We start from the raw sequence: 19536 nt of genomic DNA, 5'->3' as shown, positions 1-19536 counted from the left end.
CAGGCAGTTAAAAACTCCTCAGTGAAATTTTTGCTGATGAACCTGTTTACAGAAATGGAAAGTGTTATGTAGACAGTAAAGCCGTCCATCATCATGCGATATGCTCGCAAACAAACTGTACATCATGGACACACATCGAACTTGAACATACGAAAGTGTTTAAGTACCAGGCTAAGCACAGCTGGTTGTCTGTAAAAAAAATCATGTTACTGTGAAGAATCATCATTGTGGTGGCCTATATATATTGAAAACGAAAGGATTTTATTGTCTGTTATGTAAAAAACATATTGAATCAAATGCACAGAATAAAAGTTCCAAGTTTAACACTGAACTGAGCACTAGATTTAGACTTGTTGCTTTAGATGATAACCAATCCTCAAAACAACACAAAAATGCAGTCCAGCTAGATGATGCAGCGTATTCCTTGCTTCCAATTCATATCACAATCAATGCTTATAAATGCTTTCAGGGCTATGTATTGGATTATGAAACAAGAAATTTCTAATAAAAAAATTTGGCCATGATTGTATTTTCTGAAATACAGAGATGCTGGTGATTTAAGATATTTTCAGTACAGATCTAGAAGTGTCATTAGAGAAATGTTTTTAGTCCTTGTTCAGATTATAGATGAAATGGTGAGAAACAGAATACAAAAATCAAACTGCTATGGTCTCAAGCTAGATGAATGTACGGACATATCTGTCAAAGAACAGATGATAATATTTGTCCAGGTCTATAGCCATGAAAAAGATAGTATACTCCCTGGCGGAACAGGTGAGGTTGTCAATACTTATTTTCTGTGTATTCAAGATATCTTTGAAACTGCCGAAAGCGCAGGTGCAGAAACTCTTTGTAGAGTAGTTTTGGATGTGCTTGAAAATTGTAATTTTTCAAGGCAAAAGTTTTCTTCACTAGCCACAGATGGTACCAATAGAATGCTTGGGGTACGATCTGGCTTAGGGCAAAGACTGAAATCTGCCGCCAATCCAGAGATGATACATGTTCATTGTGTCTGTCACAGAATTGCCTTAAGTGCCCTTGATACTTTAAATGAAGTAAATTACATAGAAAATGTACAAACCGGGCTAAGGCAGTTATGACAGATGTTGGAAAATTCTCCTGAGAAAACGGCAGTCTTTATCATAGTTCAAGCCCAGTTGCAGTCTCTAAGGGTGTCTAGTGACAAGACTGAGAAAGTCATCACAAAAAAATTGAAAAAGGCCTGCCAGACCCGCTGGTTGTTATTTGATAAGTCTGTGAGCTCACTATTGAAACAATATGATGTTGTCATTCAAACACTGAGACAGCTGAAAGAGTCTGATGCAACATCCAATGGCCTACTATGTAAAATGTAAAACATAAAATTTTTAGGTGTTCTGTACATTTTGAATGAGATTCTTCCTGCGTTAACTGAACTGTCTACTGTATTTCAAAGGGGAGTAGTTGATTTCTCAATGATAGCGATTGAATACACAAAGGAAAAGATTAACCAGATTTGTCTAGAAGAGACTGCCATTTCAAAACTCAGAAATGATTTATTAACAAAATTCAGAGACACGTAGCTTTTACTGAATGATTCCAAAGTTAAACAACTGCAGTCAATTCTGAAAAGCTACAGCAATTCTTTATGTGTTAACATTGGGAAAAGATTTGCTGAGTCATTACCGGTTCTTTCTGCATTTTCGGTGTTTAATCCTTTTCATTGCCCTGCTAAGGATAGTGATGAATTCAAAATCTATGGTGAAGAAAAAATTGGCTCCCTTTCAGAGCACTTCACAGTGCACATTGATGATGAAAGTGAAAAGCTGGAGAAAAAAGCAGAACTTTTGGCTGAGTGGCGCAAAATCAAATATACTATTTGCGAAATTTGGAAACCAGAGGTGCCAGAATCATACTCGTCTGTTGGGAAAAACACAAGGATTTCAAAGTCACACCAACAGAATTCTGCATGAGAAAGGTCATTCAGTCATCATACTTTTCCCCAAATTTAGCTGGAATCTGTGAAATATGTCTTTCCATTCCTGTTGCTTCTGTATGGCCTGAGAGAGGGTTCAGCGCAATGAAGAGGATCAAAAACCGATTGAGATCTAGACTTAAAAATGACATGTTGTAGTGCCTGCTTACTATCTCCATTAATGGCCCAGCAGTCCTTAGCCCAGGGGCAGATAAAATAATATAATATAAAAATGGCTTTGTCAGAAAAAGAGAGTTAAAAGTACATTCAGGTTGAAAGTAACAGTGTGACTCAACTTGAACAAACGGTCTCTGAACTAGGTTCGATGGAAGAGGCTGCTGCTGCTTTCTTTGAACCAGAGGACTTAGCTGGTGATTTAGACAGTGAAACTGAGAGTGAATAGGAACCAAAACTGGATGATTAGTATTTTGATGAAATATATTTTCCTCTCTGCCCAAATTGACCTTGACCAGATAGATAAATCATTATTTGATCAAAATAAATTTATTTTTATTTGACAATGAAAACATTTTGTGGAATAATGTTTATATAGTTTGTTTATATTTTTATTTGACAATCAAAATGACAATATATCAATATGAATACAATATGATACATCATGCAATATGTAACTTAAAGTTGGTGTCTGCTACTTGGTACCAAAAGCTGTTTCTTTCATATTTTTTTTCTGTTTCTTAGACAATCAAAATGTTACTTGAATATTGATGCATTACAATAATAAAAGTTTGAAACTGTAAACCAATTTCCTCTTCTTTCATTTCAAATACCTTCTTCAATTATGCTCAGCCAAGCAAATGCTTGAGGAACTTGTCAATTTAGTGACTACATCTATTATGTACCTGCAAATTGGTCATTTTACCAATTTGCACTTGTTTATCAATTGGAGTCGAACCATAGAACCACCCTTACTGAATCTTAACAATAAACTGAAGACCTAGGAGTTGTTTGTGCAAGATCTACTATAGAGCCAGTTAACAAGAGAACCATATGGTCGAAGACAGTGTCTAAAATTGACTAAATAGTAGTGAGTGGATGCATGAGATGTCAGTATTATCAGTGAAAACAAATTCTCGTTTCCAGGGTTTCTGTAAGGCTGCTTTTAAACGTTTAACGGACATTTTCCCCCTGCCAACAGTGGTCCTATTTTCCCAAATTCTGAAAAATTGTTTGAGGAAGTGTGAAAATGAATTTATTATTTGTTCTATAAAGACATTATAGTGTTTTAGTTTATAGTTATGTATTTTAGTTTATTTCAATTGAATGATCTGTTTCAAAATGAAATGCATGGCTCATGATGTAATAACATAGTAATAGCATACGCCATATCTAACTTCCCTACAAAGTATAGTGTAATCGAAAAATGATCAGCGTATCCAGGGATAATAATACTATGAAATATCAATGTCCTGCTGTCAATGGTTATTTAAGAAATGAGTTTATAGGGTTTTAGGCAAAAGACCTGTACTAACCTGGACCTTTGACCCTAGAACTCCAAAATCGCTAAGGCACATCCTCTCCCCAGGGGTAATCATACTATGAAATAGCATTGTCCTGTTATCAATGGTTCTTCTTGTGTTCACAAGGTTTCACATGAATGACCTGTAGTGACCTTGACCTTTGATCCTAGGGCCCAAAGTCAATAGGGCACATCATCTCCCTGGGGGTAATCATAAAACGTAATATCGTAATCCTGCTATTAATGGTTTTTCTTGAATCACGTTCACAAGGTTTCACATGAATTACCTGTTGTGACCCTGACCTTTGATCCATGGACCCCAAAATAAATGCACATCCTCTTCGTATCGGTTATCATAATACATAATATCATCAACGGATCTTCTTGAATCACATTCACAAGGTTTCACATGAATGACCTGTAGTGACCTTGAACTTTGAACCCCAAAATCAATAGGGCAAATCCTCTCCCTGAGGTAATCATATTGTGTAATATCATAGTTGTGCGATCAATGGTTCTTCTTGAATCACATTCACAAGGTTTCACATGAATGACCGGTAATGACCTGGGACTTAGACCATTGGACCCCAAAATTTATAGGGCACATCCTCTCCTTAGGGGTAATCATAATACATAATATAATGATCCTGCTATCAATGGTTCTTCTTGAATCACGTTCACAAGGTTTCACATGAATGACCTGTACTGACCTTGACCTTTGAACCCCAAAATCAATAGCGCTCATCCTCTCCCTAGGGGTAATCGTACTGTGTAATATCATAGTCCTGCGATCAATGGTTCTTTTTGATCCTAGGACCCCAAAATCAATAAGGCACATTATCTCCCTAAGGCTAATCATACTGTGTAATATCAGAGTCCTGCAATCAATGGTCCTTCTTGAATAGCTTTCACAAGCTGATGTTAGCGGACGGACAACCGAACGGACGGACAGAGGTGGATTCCAAGTGCCCAAGTCTGGCGTAGGCCGCGGCGGGCGACAAAAATCCGGGTTAGCTCCTGACAAACACTGCAGAGACCACCCTACCGATCCTCTTCCAGTCAGTGTAAACCACGAACTGCGCAGTTTTTATGAACTATTTACGAATGTATGAGTGCGGATAGTGATGGGGATAACACTTCATTACCGGGTAAAATCGATATACACAATTCACTGATATGGTACGCCCATCATGCGCCTCAAAACTTTCCAAAATTCATCACGATTTTGGGACCTTGGATCAAGGATAGAGGCAAATGAGGTGTTACAGACAATTTTTTATCGGATTATCAGTTCTTAATCGATACAGCATTATGGGACTATATCCATGGCAGTAGAAATACTACAACGTTGTTCGGGAACAGAAGGATTTCTACTAGCGACGATGCCTATATGGTCTTAAAAAAATAAAATGGGTCCACCATCGTTTTCCAAAAATAAGCATTAATGCTTTAACATTACCTGTAGAAAGATCCAGCCCAACTGGCTGTTGTGCAGCAACAAATTCTTCATGAAGTTTAACCATCATCTCTTGTGGGTCAAGACCAGAATTCTGAGCCAAAACCTTAGGTATAACCAGCAGTGCGTCAGCATATGCCTGAACACCTAGATGATTATGGAGGAAAAAAAAACAATGATATTTATTTTTGATATCACAACCTAACCTCAAATGAACATTGCCTTCAGCCTTAGACTTATGTAAGTCTGAAATAGCCAAAATATTCCAATCATATTTTGTAACCTTGGTTGTAAGTTCTTAACCCTTACCAAACAATTTTCAGCAAATCACGACCAAAATTTTGTACACTGTCATCCATTCTTGACTTACGTCAAGATAAAGCACCAGGTCTGTTTTTCAATGCCAGGGTATGCTAACATGTTTAAATTTTCACCACAATCTTACCCTAGGTATTGGTAAAAGTTGGACTTCACAGACCTGTAAAAAGTGCAGATTTTGGCGTACAGCAATGGCTGTCAGTCAGCCATCTTGATTTGGATTGGGTCAGTTTTTGGGCAGATGTATCTAGGGTACTCCAAAATAACTGAATTCGATAGCCTGCTGGGCTGGGACTTAAAGGGCAAATGCTGTCGAAATTGAACTTTCAGCAATTCCTTAACCAGAAGATACTTAAGTATGTATGTATATATATATATATATATGCTTTGTTGGATGAATTGAAGCCTACGACCGCAGATTCTAAATTTAGATTTCCCACGCAACGCTATTGCATGTATATATATATTATTGATCTGCACAGTTCTAGACAACAGCGGTGTTTCGAAATGATGTTGTAAAAAAAGATTTCAGAGATGGTAGCACCAGTTTTATGAGACACTTTTACGGTCTGTTCGTTAAGTAAGCTGCGATTTAACATCAACTTTTCCCCAAGACCCTAACCCCCCCTATCATTTTCTCAACGGATCTACATTGATCTCAAGAATGATAAAAAATGGACCTCCAACTGCAGAAATCCACATATTTGCGGAAGATTTTCATCCCTGGTGGTAACAAAATATGCCTAGGTACCAATATAATATGGAAATACTAAGTAGTTGTACTATTCAACGCCCCCTAGTGACCATATACAGAACCAATGACCTTGAAATTCACCACAATCATAGAATATGCAATGAGCTACAATATAGCAATTGAATGTAAATACAAAATATGCATAGTTACCAATAAAATAAGGAGTTATCCTACTATTCAACGCCCCCTGATGACCATATACAAAACCTAATGACTAAAACTCACCACAATCATAAAATATGTCAAGCGTTACAACTTTGCAATTGATCGTAGTTACAAAATATACATATATACGTACATGATATGGAACAAGGGGCCCAGGGACACCATGCCCACTTGTAGAAAGTGGTTTCACATGCTCAACAATCTAACAATTTCAATATTCAACGTCCCATCCAATGACCTTGAAAAACTTCAATGACTTTGAAACTCCCCACAATTGTAGAACATGTCAGCAGCTACGATATTGAAATTGATTGTTGTAACAAAATATGTCAAGTTACCACTATAATATGGAAATACTAAGTTTTTCTACTGTACAACGTCCCCTAGTGACCATATGTAACGCCCAATGACTTTGAAACTAACCATAATCATAGAACATGTCATGAGCTACAACTTTTCAATTGATCATGGCGACAAAATATGCCTAGGTGCCAATATAATACAGAGATGCTAGGGCCAAAGTACCGAAATTCCGGAATTTAGAACGGGAGTCTTTTTGCGTTTTTGCATCGCCGGAAATGCGTTCTAGAGCGATCTGGGTATCTGAAAATACGACGGCAGGCATTCGTTGTGCTTCACATCCCTCGCTGCCTTCTTATGCCGCGCGCTATCCGGGTGACGAAGAATATCTTTTTTCCCGCCACTACCGTATTTGACCTGGTCTTTACAAATGACGCAGTACGCCACGCCAGCTAAGTCTAACTTACGAATGTAGTTCGATAAGTAGTCCCCGATACTGTCCTTACACTCAAGCCAGTGCCAGTTAAATTTATTTTTTATACCGCTGTCAATTGCCTTTATATCGGCCGACTCCCGACTGACAATCTTTCTGTGCGTGCTCATTTTGCAGACCGTCCCGCTTGACAGCTGCAGGCAAAAAGTAAGTTACAAAGTTGCGTGCCTCAGGACATAGCACGCACGTGGTAATAAAGATGATATTTATTAGATATCATCTTAATTATTACCACATGCATCTTCACATTGTTGGCCGTCAGCAGGACGATATACAACGGCGTGTAAAGATATTTAACTTTTAGTTGGAAATGGCGTCACAACAGTGGCGCTCTGCCTACGCACGCGCACAGATACCACAACAAGCACACATATATACATTGTATCAGAACGTCCTCGGAAACAGAGACCAAGATAAAATAACTCAGAAGCGACGACGAGTACAAGCAAACGAACGCTTTTACGTTCCGTGCCATTACTGGTCGCCGCGAGGAATTCTCACCCAATTTCCGGAATTGACATCGGCGATCCTAAATTTCCGGAATTCCGGATATTTCCGGAAAACTAGCATCTCTGATAATATGGGAATACTATGTTATCGTATTGTTCAACGCCCCCTGGTGGCCATATAGAAAAACCAAATCTCATCACAATTATGGACCATGTCATGAGCTACAACTTTGCAATTGATTATGGTAACAAAATATGTCTAGGAACCAATACAAAAAGGAAATACTAAGCTATTCTACTTTTCAACACCCCCTGGTGACTATAGACAATAACTAGTGGCTTTGAAATTCACCACAATCATTGGACGTGTCATGAGCTACAACTTTTCAATTGATCGTGGAAACAAAATATGCATAGGTACAAATATAATATCGAAATACTAAGTTATTGCATTGATCAATGCCCCCGATGACCTCCATATACAAAAGGAATGGACAACTTGACCCTGATCCTCACACCAAATTTTGTGGAAATCCATCAAGAATTGCGGGCTGCATCGTGCAAACAAGAAATTCAAGATGGCAACCTCAATGGCAGCCATATTTGATTACCAATGACATTTTTTTCAATAAGGGTGGACATCTCGCCAGACCCAATCTTCATGCTAATTTTCAAAAAGATTCAACACAAATTACAGGTGAATTACTGTGTCGAATTCCAATTCAATTCCAAAGGTCCTGGCTAAGGCCTATGTAATAGGAGTCAATTAAGATTTGACTTTTTGAAAAACCTGCACAGATGCCTATTCAAATGACATGTAATTAAAAAATTCAGTGCTTCTTAGTTTGATGTCCCTGTTTTCATCGTGCAAGTGGATTAAATTATTGTTTACATCGAACGTCTTCAACAGCTGATACGACCACACCCGCGTCTGTCAATCATCTTAATTGATTCATATACTAAAATGCTCACTATGAAAAAACTATGCGGTGGATCAATCCAGAATTTTTCAGTAGAATGTCAGACACTAGGTACCTTTCTTTAAAGGTTTTTTTGTTGTATGTCATTAACAATCCGTTTTACAGTACTTTATTCATAACTTTAAAGCGGTGCACCGGCAGCGAATGCTCAAGCAAGGTCAGTCACGTAGGCCAACGATAACACGAAATAGACCACGGTTTTGCCGGTTAAGAACGTTTCTCCACATAAATTAGAGGGACTATAATGGACCATTTGTTGACACTAACCTTTAATAAGCTTAGTATGGATACAATCAAGATAATTCCATCCTATAATTCCACTATTCAACGATCGACGCTCGACGCGCAGCTTAAACATGGCGCCGCCATTCAATACGCTAGTCACGATGTATCTCTACACACATCAAAATCACACTTGAATTACAAGTGTTGATTTATGGGAAACGATCGAAATCTAGCAAGTTGATTGGGAAAATAGCAGCACTATAGTTGAAAAAAGTTGATAAAGCACCTCCTAATCATTTAAAAGCTTCACTTTCACATGGAACTATTTCTGCCTTATCACAGGTGCACTCTGCCACCGTGATTTGCCCATTCAACGATAAAAACTTTCCCACGGTCTTACTATCAGCATTTTCTAATAATTTAGGGAAATAATTAAAAAGTGAAATTTCACACTCTGCATTAATAAGATTAAAGTATTTATTCGTTTGACAAATCTTCCTCTGAACTCCCACCAACAAGTTATAAGTGGCGACACGAAAATGACGTCATCGACTCACTACCATCTTAGACTACGTCATGAAGGTAAAAACTAATGACCTTGAAACTCACCACAATCATTGAACACGTTATGAGCTACAACTTTCCAATTGATTGTGTTAATGAAATATGCTTAGGTATCAATAAAATGTGGAAATACTTTTTTCCGCCTACGAATGAGTACTGATGACACCAGATGGCCGCCAATTGCGTTATAATTAGCTGATCAAAAATACCTGTCACAGGTATAAAAGATCTTTTTTCAAAGAATACCCATCACAAATTGCTATGAAAAATAGCAAACCATTAGGAAGTAACAGGTCTCAGAATTCAGAATTTTTTGTGCCAAAAATTGACGGACATCTTGAGTCCGATCGATAAAAGCGTATTCAATTTTTCCTCGAAAACTTCAAAAATGTGTAAAAAGTGCTGAATTTGGTGAACAACAATGGCTGCCAGTTTGCCATCTTGAATCTGAGAGGCCCAGTTTATGGGCTGAAGATGTGTCTAGGGTAGATACATGTAAAAACCAAATATATAGCCCTCTCGGGACTAAAGCTAAAAAAAGTTATGTATAGGGTAGATAGGCCGCCGGCCGGGTCAACTTTTAACCTTAGCAGAGCGGAGAAACAAGGTATCAATTTTTTAGCCTTATACCATACTTAATTACTTAAGAACAGTTTTCCGGCTTGTGACATAAAAACAAACTTTATACGAAAGATAGGTCAGGCTGTCAACCACCGTCGTCTGAAACAGTTCCGCAGTGTGACTACAGTCACTTACAGCAGGTTAAGGGCTAAGAAATGGTGCAAAAAGAGCTTTTGGCCACACTGTCTTAGTTTGAGTTATATTATCGTAGAAACTATACCAAAATCATGGAGTGAGTCAGGTCTTACCATTAACCAATGATAGCTGGCTGGTTTGAACCACATTTTCAGCTTGAAAGGATACTTACCTAATCTGGCACGCCCTTTCACACTTTCCTTGAATTTAAGCAGAGCATCATGAGCTGCGATTTCATAGGCTCCAGCACCAGGAATCACAGATTCTAAAGAATAAAATTACCTTAACTGAGTGAAAAATGATTTTGTAGCTTAAAGAATGTGAATGTAGGTTCTAGATTTTCTAAGTACATAAGTATTAGATTGCACTACTGTTCAATTCATTTCAAGGTGACATGAGTAATATAAGTCGCTTGAACCGAGGAACATTTCATGGAAATCTGTCAATTGGCGCTATACATCACAGGGGCTTGTAAACTGGCTTGGATTTTACTTCCGGGTTGTTGATAATCTCGCGAGAATGGCGCTAAACTTAAACTGCAAATAAATTCAAAATATCACAGAAATACCTCTTGTTGATGTTGTTTATTTATCCACTATAGAGTTTCGATAAACAATTGGCTGTTAAGGATCAGTATCAGCGGGCGCGACGCCTTACTATATTAAAATAACAAGGGATGAAACGGTTTCGCTTTTGCCTGTGACCGTATTGATGCAGCGGAAACCACTGATAATTTCCTTAGAAGTGTGATTGCCTTGGCTTGACATAGGTTTTTGAGAAGAATCAATTGAACTGATCTTAACCTTTCGGAAAGTTGCCGCGCATGCGCAGTGGTTTCCGCCGCATCAATACGGTCACAGGCAAAAGCGAAGCCATTTAATTCCAGTTTCAAAAGATCTATATGACTTCAATGCCACTGCTGAGTATTCAGGCATGTCTGCACTATATGTGTCAATGTCAATGTCACTGGGTACACAATACACACAATTCCATGGTGAATTTATGAACAGTATTTTAAAGTACACAAATACCACAGTTACAAGCAAATATCCAGCGAAAATCATATTTAACTGTGTTCACAACAGCTTCACAATATTCCATGCCAATTATCCAACATCAACTCTAGAGGTAGTTGGAGGAAAACTTGATTTATTGAGGAGCTACAAGGAGCTGCTACTAAGCGCTCACTAGCACCACCTATATATATGAATGTACTATGCAGTAAAGCCGGTCAAGGCATGTTTTCACACGATGCACACTTGAATTCAAACATACCTAGCTCATAGTCGGCGTCGGCAGTGGGTCGGCCGGCCGTTTTTATCAAAAATAAAATTCATTTCAATGAATCCCAGAAATAAGTTTTCACTTGGTAACTTTGAAGTTGGGTGGGTTGGGTTATACTGAAATTTACCTCGACAGACCTTCATATACTTTGCTGCTTAGTATTTTCAGGTCACAAGAAATTACAATTTATTACGAATTCTATCAAACAGAAAACACAGCGCTCATCTTCTGCTACGATTATTCAGCCTATTTCATGTCAAACGTGCACGCGTTACAGCATCACCCTAGTAGTGTACTGTACTAGCTTGTGCGTGTGGTGTAGCACTCCGCCCGCATGTGGAGGCCTTGTGTAAGTGAATATTCGCTTACACCTCAATGTCAATCAAAACAATCACCGGGTATGAAAATGAAACAATGCCTATGGCGGATGAGTGAAATAATTACATCCTCACCAGCAATGAGCATTTGAAATCGGCACGTAAACGGCACCTTGTCCAATGAAACGTACGACCATTATGGCTTTCCCATTATTATGTTAGTAGCGCCGGAATTCCCCGTATATCCCAAAAACAGCCAATCCCATTCGCCCGTAGAGACGACGCCCCCCAATCGAGGTCATTGCAATTTTATACGCGAAAGCTAAGAATTTTCCCGCCAAAAACAGTTTTTCGTAGAATTTTACCTCAGTTGACCATGTCATCGACGGAGGTTCGCCATGTCTTCAATCGCATCGATTATACATCATTTAAGCCGAGAACCAATGAAACAAATGCTCACATAAAAAAACGTACCGCGATTTTAAATGAATTGGCTCAATGCCAACATCATATCGCTGACAAAGGTAAACCAAATAGGCGAAATTTCACACTCTGCATTTATAAGATTAAAGTACTTATTCGTTTAACAAATCTTCATCTGAACTCCCACAAACAAGTTATTAGTGGTGACACGAAAATGAAGTCATTAACTCACTACCATCTTATAACCTTCATACGTCATGAAGGTAAAATTGATGGAATATGAAATTTCAGGCTTTTCTGGAGTGACTTCAGATACACTTCAAATTCCAGGATTTTCCAGGCCAGAAATATAACAAGAAATGAAATTCTTAATATGGACTTTCCTAAATGAGTGCATGTTTAATCAGCATCAAAATTAAACATCGCTACTCTAGATTAGAGATTATAAGCAGAACAAATGAAAAATAGTGAAAACTTTTGGATTGAATTCAACTGATGGGAGAAGACTGACTTTTTACAGATAATTAGATCGGAATAAGGACCGAAAATATCAAGAAACAAGAGATCCACGGATCTTAATATCTCGGGCGCAGAATGTTATCTTTGTAATGTATAGGCGCCATCTGATTGATGCATCTTTATGGTTTTCCTTGAACACTTCATGGATGTGTAAAATCTGCTGATTTCGGTGAACAACATCATCGAAATCTAATCAGCAATCATCGCAGCGATACGGCAAGTTCTTGAATTAATCGTTTGATGGCGCTAGTCAGAACCGGAAATTGGAATCTAAATCCGCAATGCTCTAGTTCATTTGCAATGAAAATCTCTCGCTTCAAGTTTTCAATCAGCGATATTCTACTTACTATATATCGTCACGCGTAATCCTTTAAATATGATAACCTACCGTTACGTTGGATATGATAAAACCCACTGCAAAGGCTAGAAATCACTATAAGTGTCCTTAAATTATCAAAAAACATTTTGCAACAGCTGAAGATGTAAAGACTGGTTGCCAGGTATCACATGGTGGCAGCACTTGACGGCCCAATTTCGATTGCTGGTTGGAGTCCTGGTACTTTTCATATTTCTACTATGAATCTAGGAGTGTAGTCCTTCAAAAATCAATTTTATTTCATAATATTATTTCATATTTATCAGTGTAGCCTGCAATCAATTCACCTTAGAGTCTTGAACTCAACAATAAAGTGATGACACCCGGCACCAGTCATTACTTCCGTTAGCTGCTTCGAGCGTCATCGATAAATTTGTGATTTTTGGTAGTTTTTTGACATTTCTATTGATCTTCAGCGTTCAAAGTGAGGTTTTATCGAATTCAACACATTGTCAGGATATCATACTTATAGGATTATGCGTGCCGTTGTTTAGTAAGTAAAATATCGCTAACTAAAAACTTGAAGCGAGACGAGGTTTGGGCCTATTCAATTGTGCGCGCATAATCTTCCCAGAGCTGCCAACTTCACAATTCTTTTTGTAGTAACACAATACAATTTTGATAGTAGTTTTCTTATTTCAGTCAGTAGCAGGGCAAAATCAAACATTCTAGTGATAGTAGCAAATCATTGATTCTCAGTAGCAGCCGAAACGACCAGATAATACCAAGAAAAACACGAAATAATGATAAAATTATGTTTGTATTTATTAAAAAATTGATTGTTAAACTCTCCTTCACAAAGATATATACACACATAAGATTTACGCATTATTGCTATCATTGCTATCAAAAAATACCTTTTAGATTTTTGAACATCTTTTTAAAGAGTCGCGTAGCATGATCTGATACTGCAAAAGCTATGTTGTGTACGACCAAAAAATTAATAAACATCACCTCCGCCCTTAGGGTTACCAATTCGTCTGCTGTTGGAGTATTTGAGGTGAAATAGCGAGTGATTATAGACGCTTTTGTCTTAGCTTCGTGACATTTGCTTTCTTCACAATGTCTCCTGACATCTGTCAACCCACCGTGTGTAACAAGAAAATCAAGGTTACAGACAGTACACAGTGCATTACTATTTGATATTTGAGATGGAACAATGCACGGATACTTGGACGTATATTCTGCTCTGAATTTTTGATTGGCGACACGGGTTTTTTTATTCTGTTGTTCGTTACTAGTCCCTTGTTTGGATTTTCTCTTCCTCGCAGTTACTTCACCTTCTTCCGATTTGCTTTCATCATCATCGGAATTCGATTCGTTTGCCGAAAAATCAAAATCAGACGACGATGCCGCCATGTTAACAGGTGAACACTAAATCCAACCTCCGACTATCACATTTCATGATCGCTTATTGATAATTGCGCATGCGCACAAACCAAAGACTACCGTTCTGTGGATAGGATTTAACAATGACAAAATTGATGTGAGCGTATTCGATTGGCATTCTAACGGAACACCGGAGCGAAATAAATTTGAGCGTATTCAATTGGCATTCTAACGGAACACCGGAGTGAAATTGATTATGGGCGTATTCGATTGACTCTTCGGCGGAGTACCGGAATGAGACCGACGCTCGAGCGTAGTTTTTTCACCACTCCCGTAGCACCGGAGTTCTACTGGTTTTACCGTAGCAAACTCCGCCGAAATCGGAGACATTGGCAGCCCTGTCTTCCGTGAAGTAGCGTATCGATTGAATCTTCGGTTATTTGCATAATGAAATAGATATGGGGAGACGGAATCGATACTACAGCTATCAAATTAAAAATAAACATATTAGTCTCTCCCATGACTGGGAAATGAGAAACTAGAACCGAGCAGATTAATAGATGAGAAGATTAAAAGACCGGTTTGTCTGCGTCAATCGAATATGCCCTTACATTGATTGACAGCGAGAGCTCAGCCAAAAGCAGGGAGCAGTTATTTTACTTCAATGTAACGTTGTACATCGGCCTTCTAGCCGTTTTATGAAACAAAATGCTTCTTGAAATTTCTTTAAAAATCGCCACAAATTCGTTAATTTCTCTTAAATCAGGGATGAAAACGGCCCATATTGAAAAAGTCGGAAAATATTTTCAAAAAAAAAATTTTTTGGGGGAACAAAAATCAGTAACTTGTAGCCAAAAAACTTACTTCCTTTTGGTCAAAATGTTAGGCCCTAATAGTTTGGGCCTGAATTAGAGCCGCTTTTTGAATGAGACGCCATATTGGTTTCTCCGACTCCACAGTTGTGCTAACAACTGCCAAAAACCGCCTTAAGGAGCACTCCTTACTACGGAGCGCTCCGATGTGACGCCCGCGATTAAGATGATTAAAGCGATAGAGGTGATTTATACTGGTCTCAGGAATAAAGAAAATGTTAGAAAAGGTCGGAAATCCGTCTATGGTCGGAAGATTTTCATCCCTGTTAAATGTACGGATATTCAAAATTCCATTTCCAACAGATTTTAACGGCATGATGAAGCTACATTTTGAGCATAAACATAATAGATTGCATGACTTCGTGTCAAAGTTATAACCTCATTTGTCAGCAAAAATTCGATTTTTGGACCAATTACATCTCGGGCTTCACCCGATAAAAATGTCTTTTTCGAATTATGAAAGGAAATGCATAGGCCTACCTATCTTCGGCATGAAATTTTTAGCAAAATTTCAGAGAATCCATGCTCCAAGTAATCAAAAAAGACTAAGATGTCCCCATTGAATGAGTCCAGAAGTTTTCATGACAATCTGTCTATTGATACGATCTCCATCACACACAACTGCATGACAATTCATCATGAATAGCGGGTTTTCCCCACTGACTCAAAGAGACACTCTGCACGTTCTATATGGTGTGACAATTTCTATACACTGTGTACGAAGTTTGTTAGACAATTTATTTTCGTAAATTGAACAATTTCCAAGTTCCCAATTTTACTCCTTTCTATAAAATTCACTGCTTTTCACGGCCAGCCATGACGAACCCTGGCATTTGAATCATTTGCAGTTTCCAGAAAAACTTTAACTAGGTTTTCATATACATGCACAGATCAATACATCACAGAGCAGCAAGTCTGTGACAAGCACGTGTGTGAAGCATGAATATTCGTAAAAGGGCATGTGTTCTTCCGAAACGAAATGTAGTTCCAACAACAAATGACAAACTAAATTGATAAATAAGCAACAGATTCCGATGAGATTCAATAGGTTAGAGCTTTTATTACTGCATTGAATGTTCTAAAAGTTCTGAAGAGAAACCAAGTCTCGTTTGGAAATTATTTTGTACCAAAGGAAGAAAGTTTCATATGCGATAACAAAATGGACTTCAGTAAAGCGAAAGTCCATAAAAACATAGATGTCAGGCTTGTTCAGGCTTTTCAAGATCGCTTTAAAACGTTACAACATAGGCCTATCCGGATCAAAGAGAAATCAATTGATATTCTGTAGACTGTGCGATGCTGATTGATTACTAAATACACTATGACTAGTTTGATAAAGAATTTATTCTTACAAACTGAACAATTTGTAAGGTTCACTGCCACTCCAATTTCACTGCCTTTATCAGAAATTCATAGCTATTCACGCTGTGACTTTTTTCAATTCACTGCCCGCGACAAACCGTTGAAATCTAATCATGGGATGAAAAGAGGCGTTTGAAAACTGAGGAAATGTAGTTTTTTAAAAGTAATTTATTGACTCCCAGCAGATATCAAAGCCAGATGGGGCAGAATTCAATGAAACTTTAGAAATTTCAATGGGCTGTTGGCACATCTGAGGTAAATTTGAAGTATAATGACTTGAAGCCCACAGGTCTTGCGAAAGTCTGAGCGTCAGATAAAAGTATTTTGCAAAGTTAATGGATGGACCTGTGGTAGATAGAGAGCAATCCAGACAGATGAGAATTGTCTCCTATAGGTCACCTCGAGGAGTGTAATATCATTGCAATACACGAATGTAACGTTACGTGTACATAGGTCCCATATCCTAAACCTATTATGTTCATGTTTTAAATAAGCAAAAACATTACCATCTTCTATAGCATTTTTCACTGCACGAAGTCCATCATGAATAGCATCTTTTATTTGTGTTAATGTATGCTTGTTGGGACCTTTAATCAACAGAGTCACTGACAGAGGATTCTTGCAGTCTTCTATGAAAGTATATTTATCTTCTCCCTAAAAGATAATGAAAAATCGTAATTCAAAAGGCAATGAAAAAGTATGTTGACCAGTGTTCTCTCTGGGTTGAAATTAAAGTATGGCGGTGCTCAAAAAACGGGCGCCTACGGTGCTTGCCCAACTCAGGAGCAAGGGTTCCCAGAAAAGTTTTTGGTGCTCAGATGCATTTCCCAGCACTTGGGGGCCATAATCAACTAGTTTAAAATTCGGTAATTTTTATTTAGCAGCAATTGTGGGTAGTTTGCTGGAGGCGCAGATCTGACGTGCATTTAATAGTTCCATGATTACATATCTATTAATACAATTTAATTTTATCATTAAAGCTTAGAAAGCATTTATTAATTTCGATTTGGAAAATATTTTTTCGTGACTTTGATAAAGTTTTTCATCTCGATAGGAAACTAGAAAAGTTGGGGCTGCTGGATCGTCTATTCAGCGTGTGCAAAACGCAGCGGTGTGACCTTTGTTGGCATTTTTAATACACGGGAAATCACCGTATATTCATACCACCAGCACGCATTTGCGCTCCCGCATAACTTTACAATTTTTGACAGATAGTCTTAACCCTTTCACGACCTATCCGGTATGACATTCCGGATACAGAAATCACGGAATAGCCCAGTCCGGTATGACATACCGGATGGAATTATCTTTCACAGCAGAGTAGATAAACTTATGGAAGTTGTCGTACTGTCGTTCATATCAACAGCAGCATCCAGTGAAGCAAAATTACAATGGTGATGTCATTCCAAAGGGATGTTGTGGGCCGTTTGGGGGTCAAATTGCCAGGCCTGGACCAGGCCTGAAAGACCCCCTAAGCTCCCCCTGGCGTTAGAAATGATAACAAAACTTTGGCCAAAACTGATCAGAATCGAAAGACAAACACTAGGGACATTACGTGCATGCATTATAAACATGATATAAGCCCTATTCTGCGTATTTTGGGGTTTTGAAGGTTTTGGAAAAAATGCCCGGGCCATTAGAGAACATATAGTGCGGTCGTGAAAGGGTTAACCAAGTGACATGGAGCTACGAAGTCTGTGTTTATACAATTATTGATGCCTCCGTAATAAAATTGAGCAGGTGAACCTGACAGTCTTAGAAAGCAAGATAAGTAAATACACTCCCAATCATTTTTTTAAGCATGGCGTATCTTTTATTTGCATGGCGGCTAAGTGCTGTAACATGGCAGGCCGCCGTTATAAAACCCCTCAGTGAGAACACTGGGTGGGCAATGCCAAATGAGAAACTCGATTTCAGTAAATCACTTAATTTCATGAAATTGATCTAAATTGTGATTTTCAAGTAGAAAACATCGTAGGCTCTCAGAATTTTAGCATGTTGAACCTGCTTATAAAGCATTTCAGAATTTTTTTCAACATGGCAAGAGGAGGTATTTCACGAGAAATTTCGTATGAATAATAGCCGACTACTTTGAGCTTGGTTTACTTGTCAAACGAATCACTTTGTATAGAGTTTTCCACCGTAATATAATCACTGGATAAGTTTATTTCAATATTCCACTCTCACAAATTGAGTGAACGTTAATGGGGAATAAAAAATCTCTGTGCCACAATTCCCAGTTCTCCCGTAATTTTGTTGCTATAAAAACATGGTTAACTTTCACTGAGAGGCAAGTTATCACCAGATTTTTAAGAAAACTAGATTTTTCTTTATTCATATTTAGATTTTTCTTTATTCATATTTAGAACGATGTGTACTTTTTAAGAGAATGCCCTAGTTGGCTTCCGCTTTTTCAATAAGATGATAATGGAATTACAAAAGTAGTCTGGTAACAGAATTACATATATACATTCTTTTTAGGAAATATGAATTTTAGAAGATTTTAGAAATTAGAAATCGTTTTCCGAGCACTTAGAACAATCTTGAACCCATGAACGACTTTCATATTTTGGAAGGTAATGGCTATTTCCAATGTGGCACATCCTCATTCGATGACGATCAGCATTTCAGGCATTACGGGGTCGAGCCCTGAATTATTGCAGTTAATTGCTTCGCGCTTGGGTTTTGAATGCTCAGTTGGCAAGAAAATGTTTAAAAATAACTACTACTGACACTGTAAGTCAAACTTCTCTCAGTGCGGCATTATGGTCCGTAATTTTGTTAATAATCAATTTATCTGTGAATATTATGCATCAATTCGTTCAGTAAGGAATTTGCATTCACAAATACATCATGATTTCGCATAAAGTTGTTTCTGTTTTCATCTATCAGCTTTTGCGGCCCGTACTGGGGCGCCACCTGCATAGTTTTGCTAACGTTTCCGAGATTCGCGGAGCAGTTTTTTCAGCAATACGTGAGCGTATGCTGAGTAAACTATCGCTCATTAATAAAAACAAAAAGAACTTTGGTAAAAATCGTTTATTAGAAGTAATTATTTCTGCCAGTAGTTTGAGTGGTAGTAGAGCCAATAAAAAAGCAGTTTCTGCCGTTTTTCTAGATCCTATTCTAACTTTTAAGGTAATTTTGACTACAGCTTTCCTAT

At 38.0% G+C, this 19536-nt stretch overlaps 1 protein-coding gene across 1 annotated transcript in view; it reads right to left on the bottom strand.

The window, feature by feature from the left end:
* The window catches only part of LOC141899237 (T-complex protein 1 subunit zeta-like), an 87200-nt gene that overhangs the window by 16089 nt on the left and 51575 nt on the right, over window positions 1-19536 (bottom strand). Inside the window, exons 11-13 of the mRNA XM_074785418.1 lie at window positions 16880-17027; window positions 10064-10156; window positions 4891-5034 (exon numbers count right to left, since the gene is read on the bottom strand). Of these exons, the coding sequence (XP_074641519.1) occupies window positions 4891-5034; window positions 10064-10156; window positions 16880-17027 (385 nt within the window). The remainder of the gene's footprint in view (window positions 1-4890; window positions 5035-10063; window positions 10157-16879; window positions 17028-19536) is intronic.

Source organism: Tubulanus polymorphus, chromosome 2, assembly GCF_964204645.1.
Source record: "Tubulanus polymorphus chromosome 2, tnTubPoly1.2, whole genome shotgun sequence".
Taxonomy (NCBI): Eukaryota; Metazoa; Nemertea; class Palaeonemertea; order Tubulaniformes; family Tubulanidae; genus Tubulanus; species Tubulanus polymorphus.
This window is presented reverse-complemented; position numbering and strand designations above follow the sequence as displayed.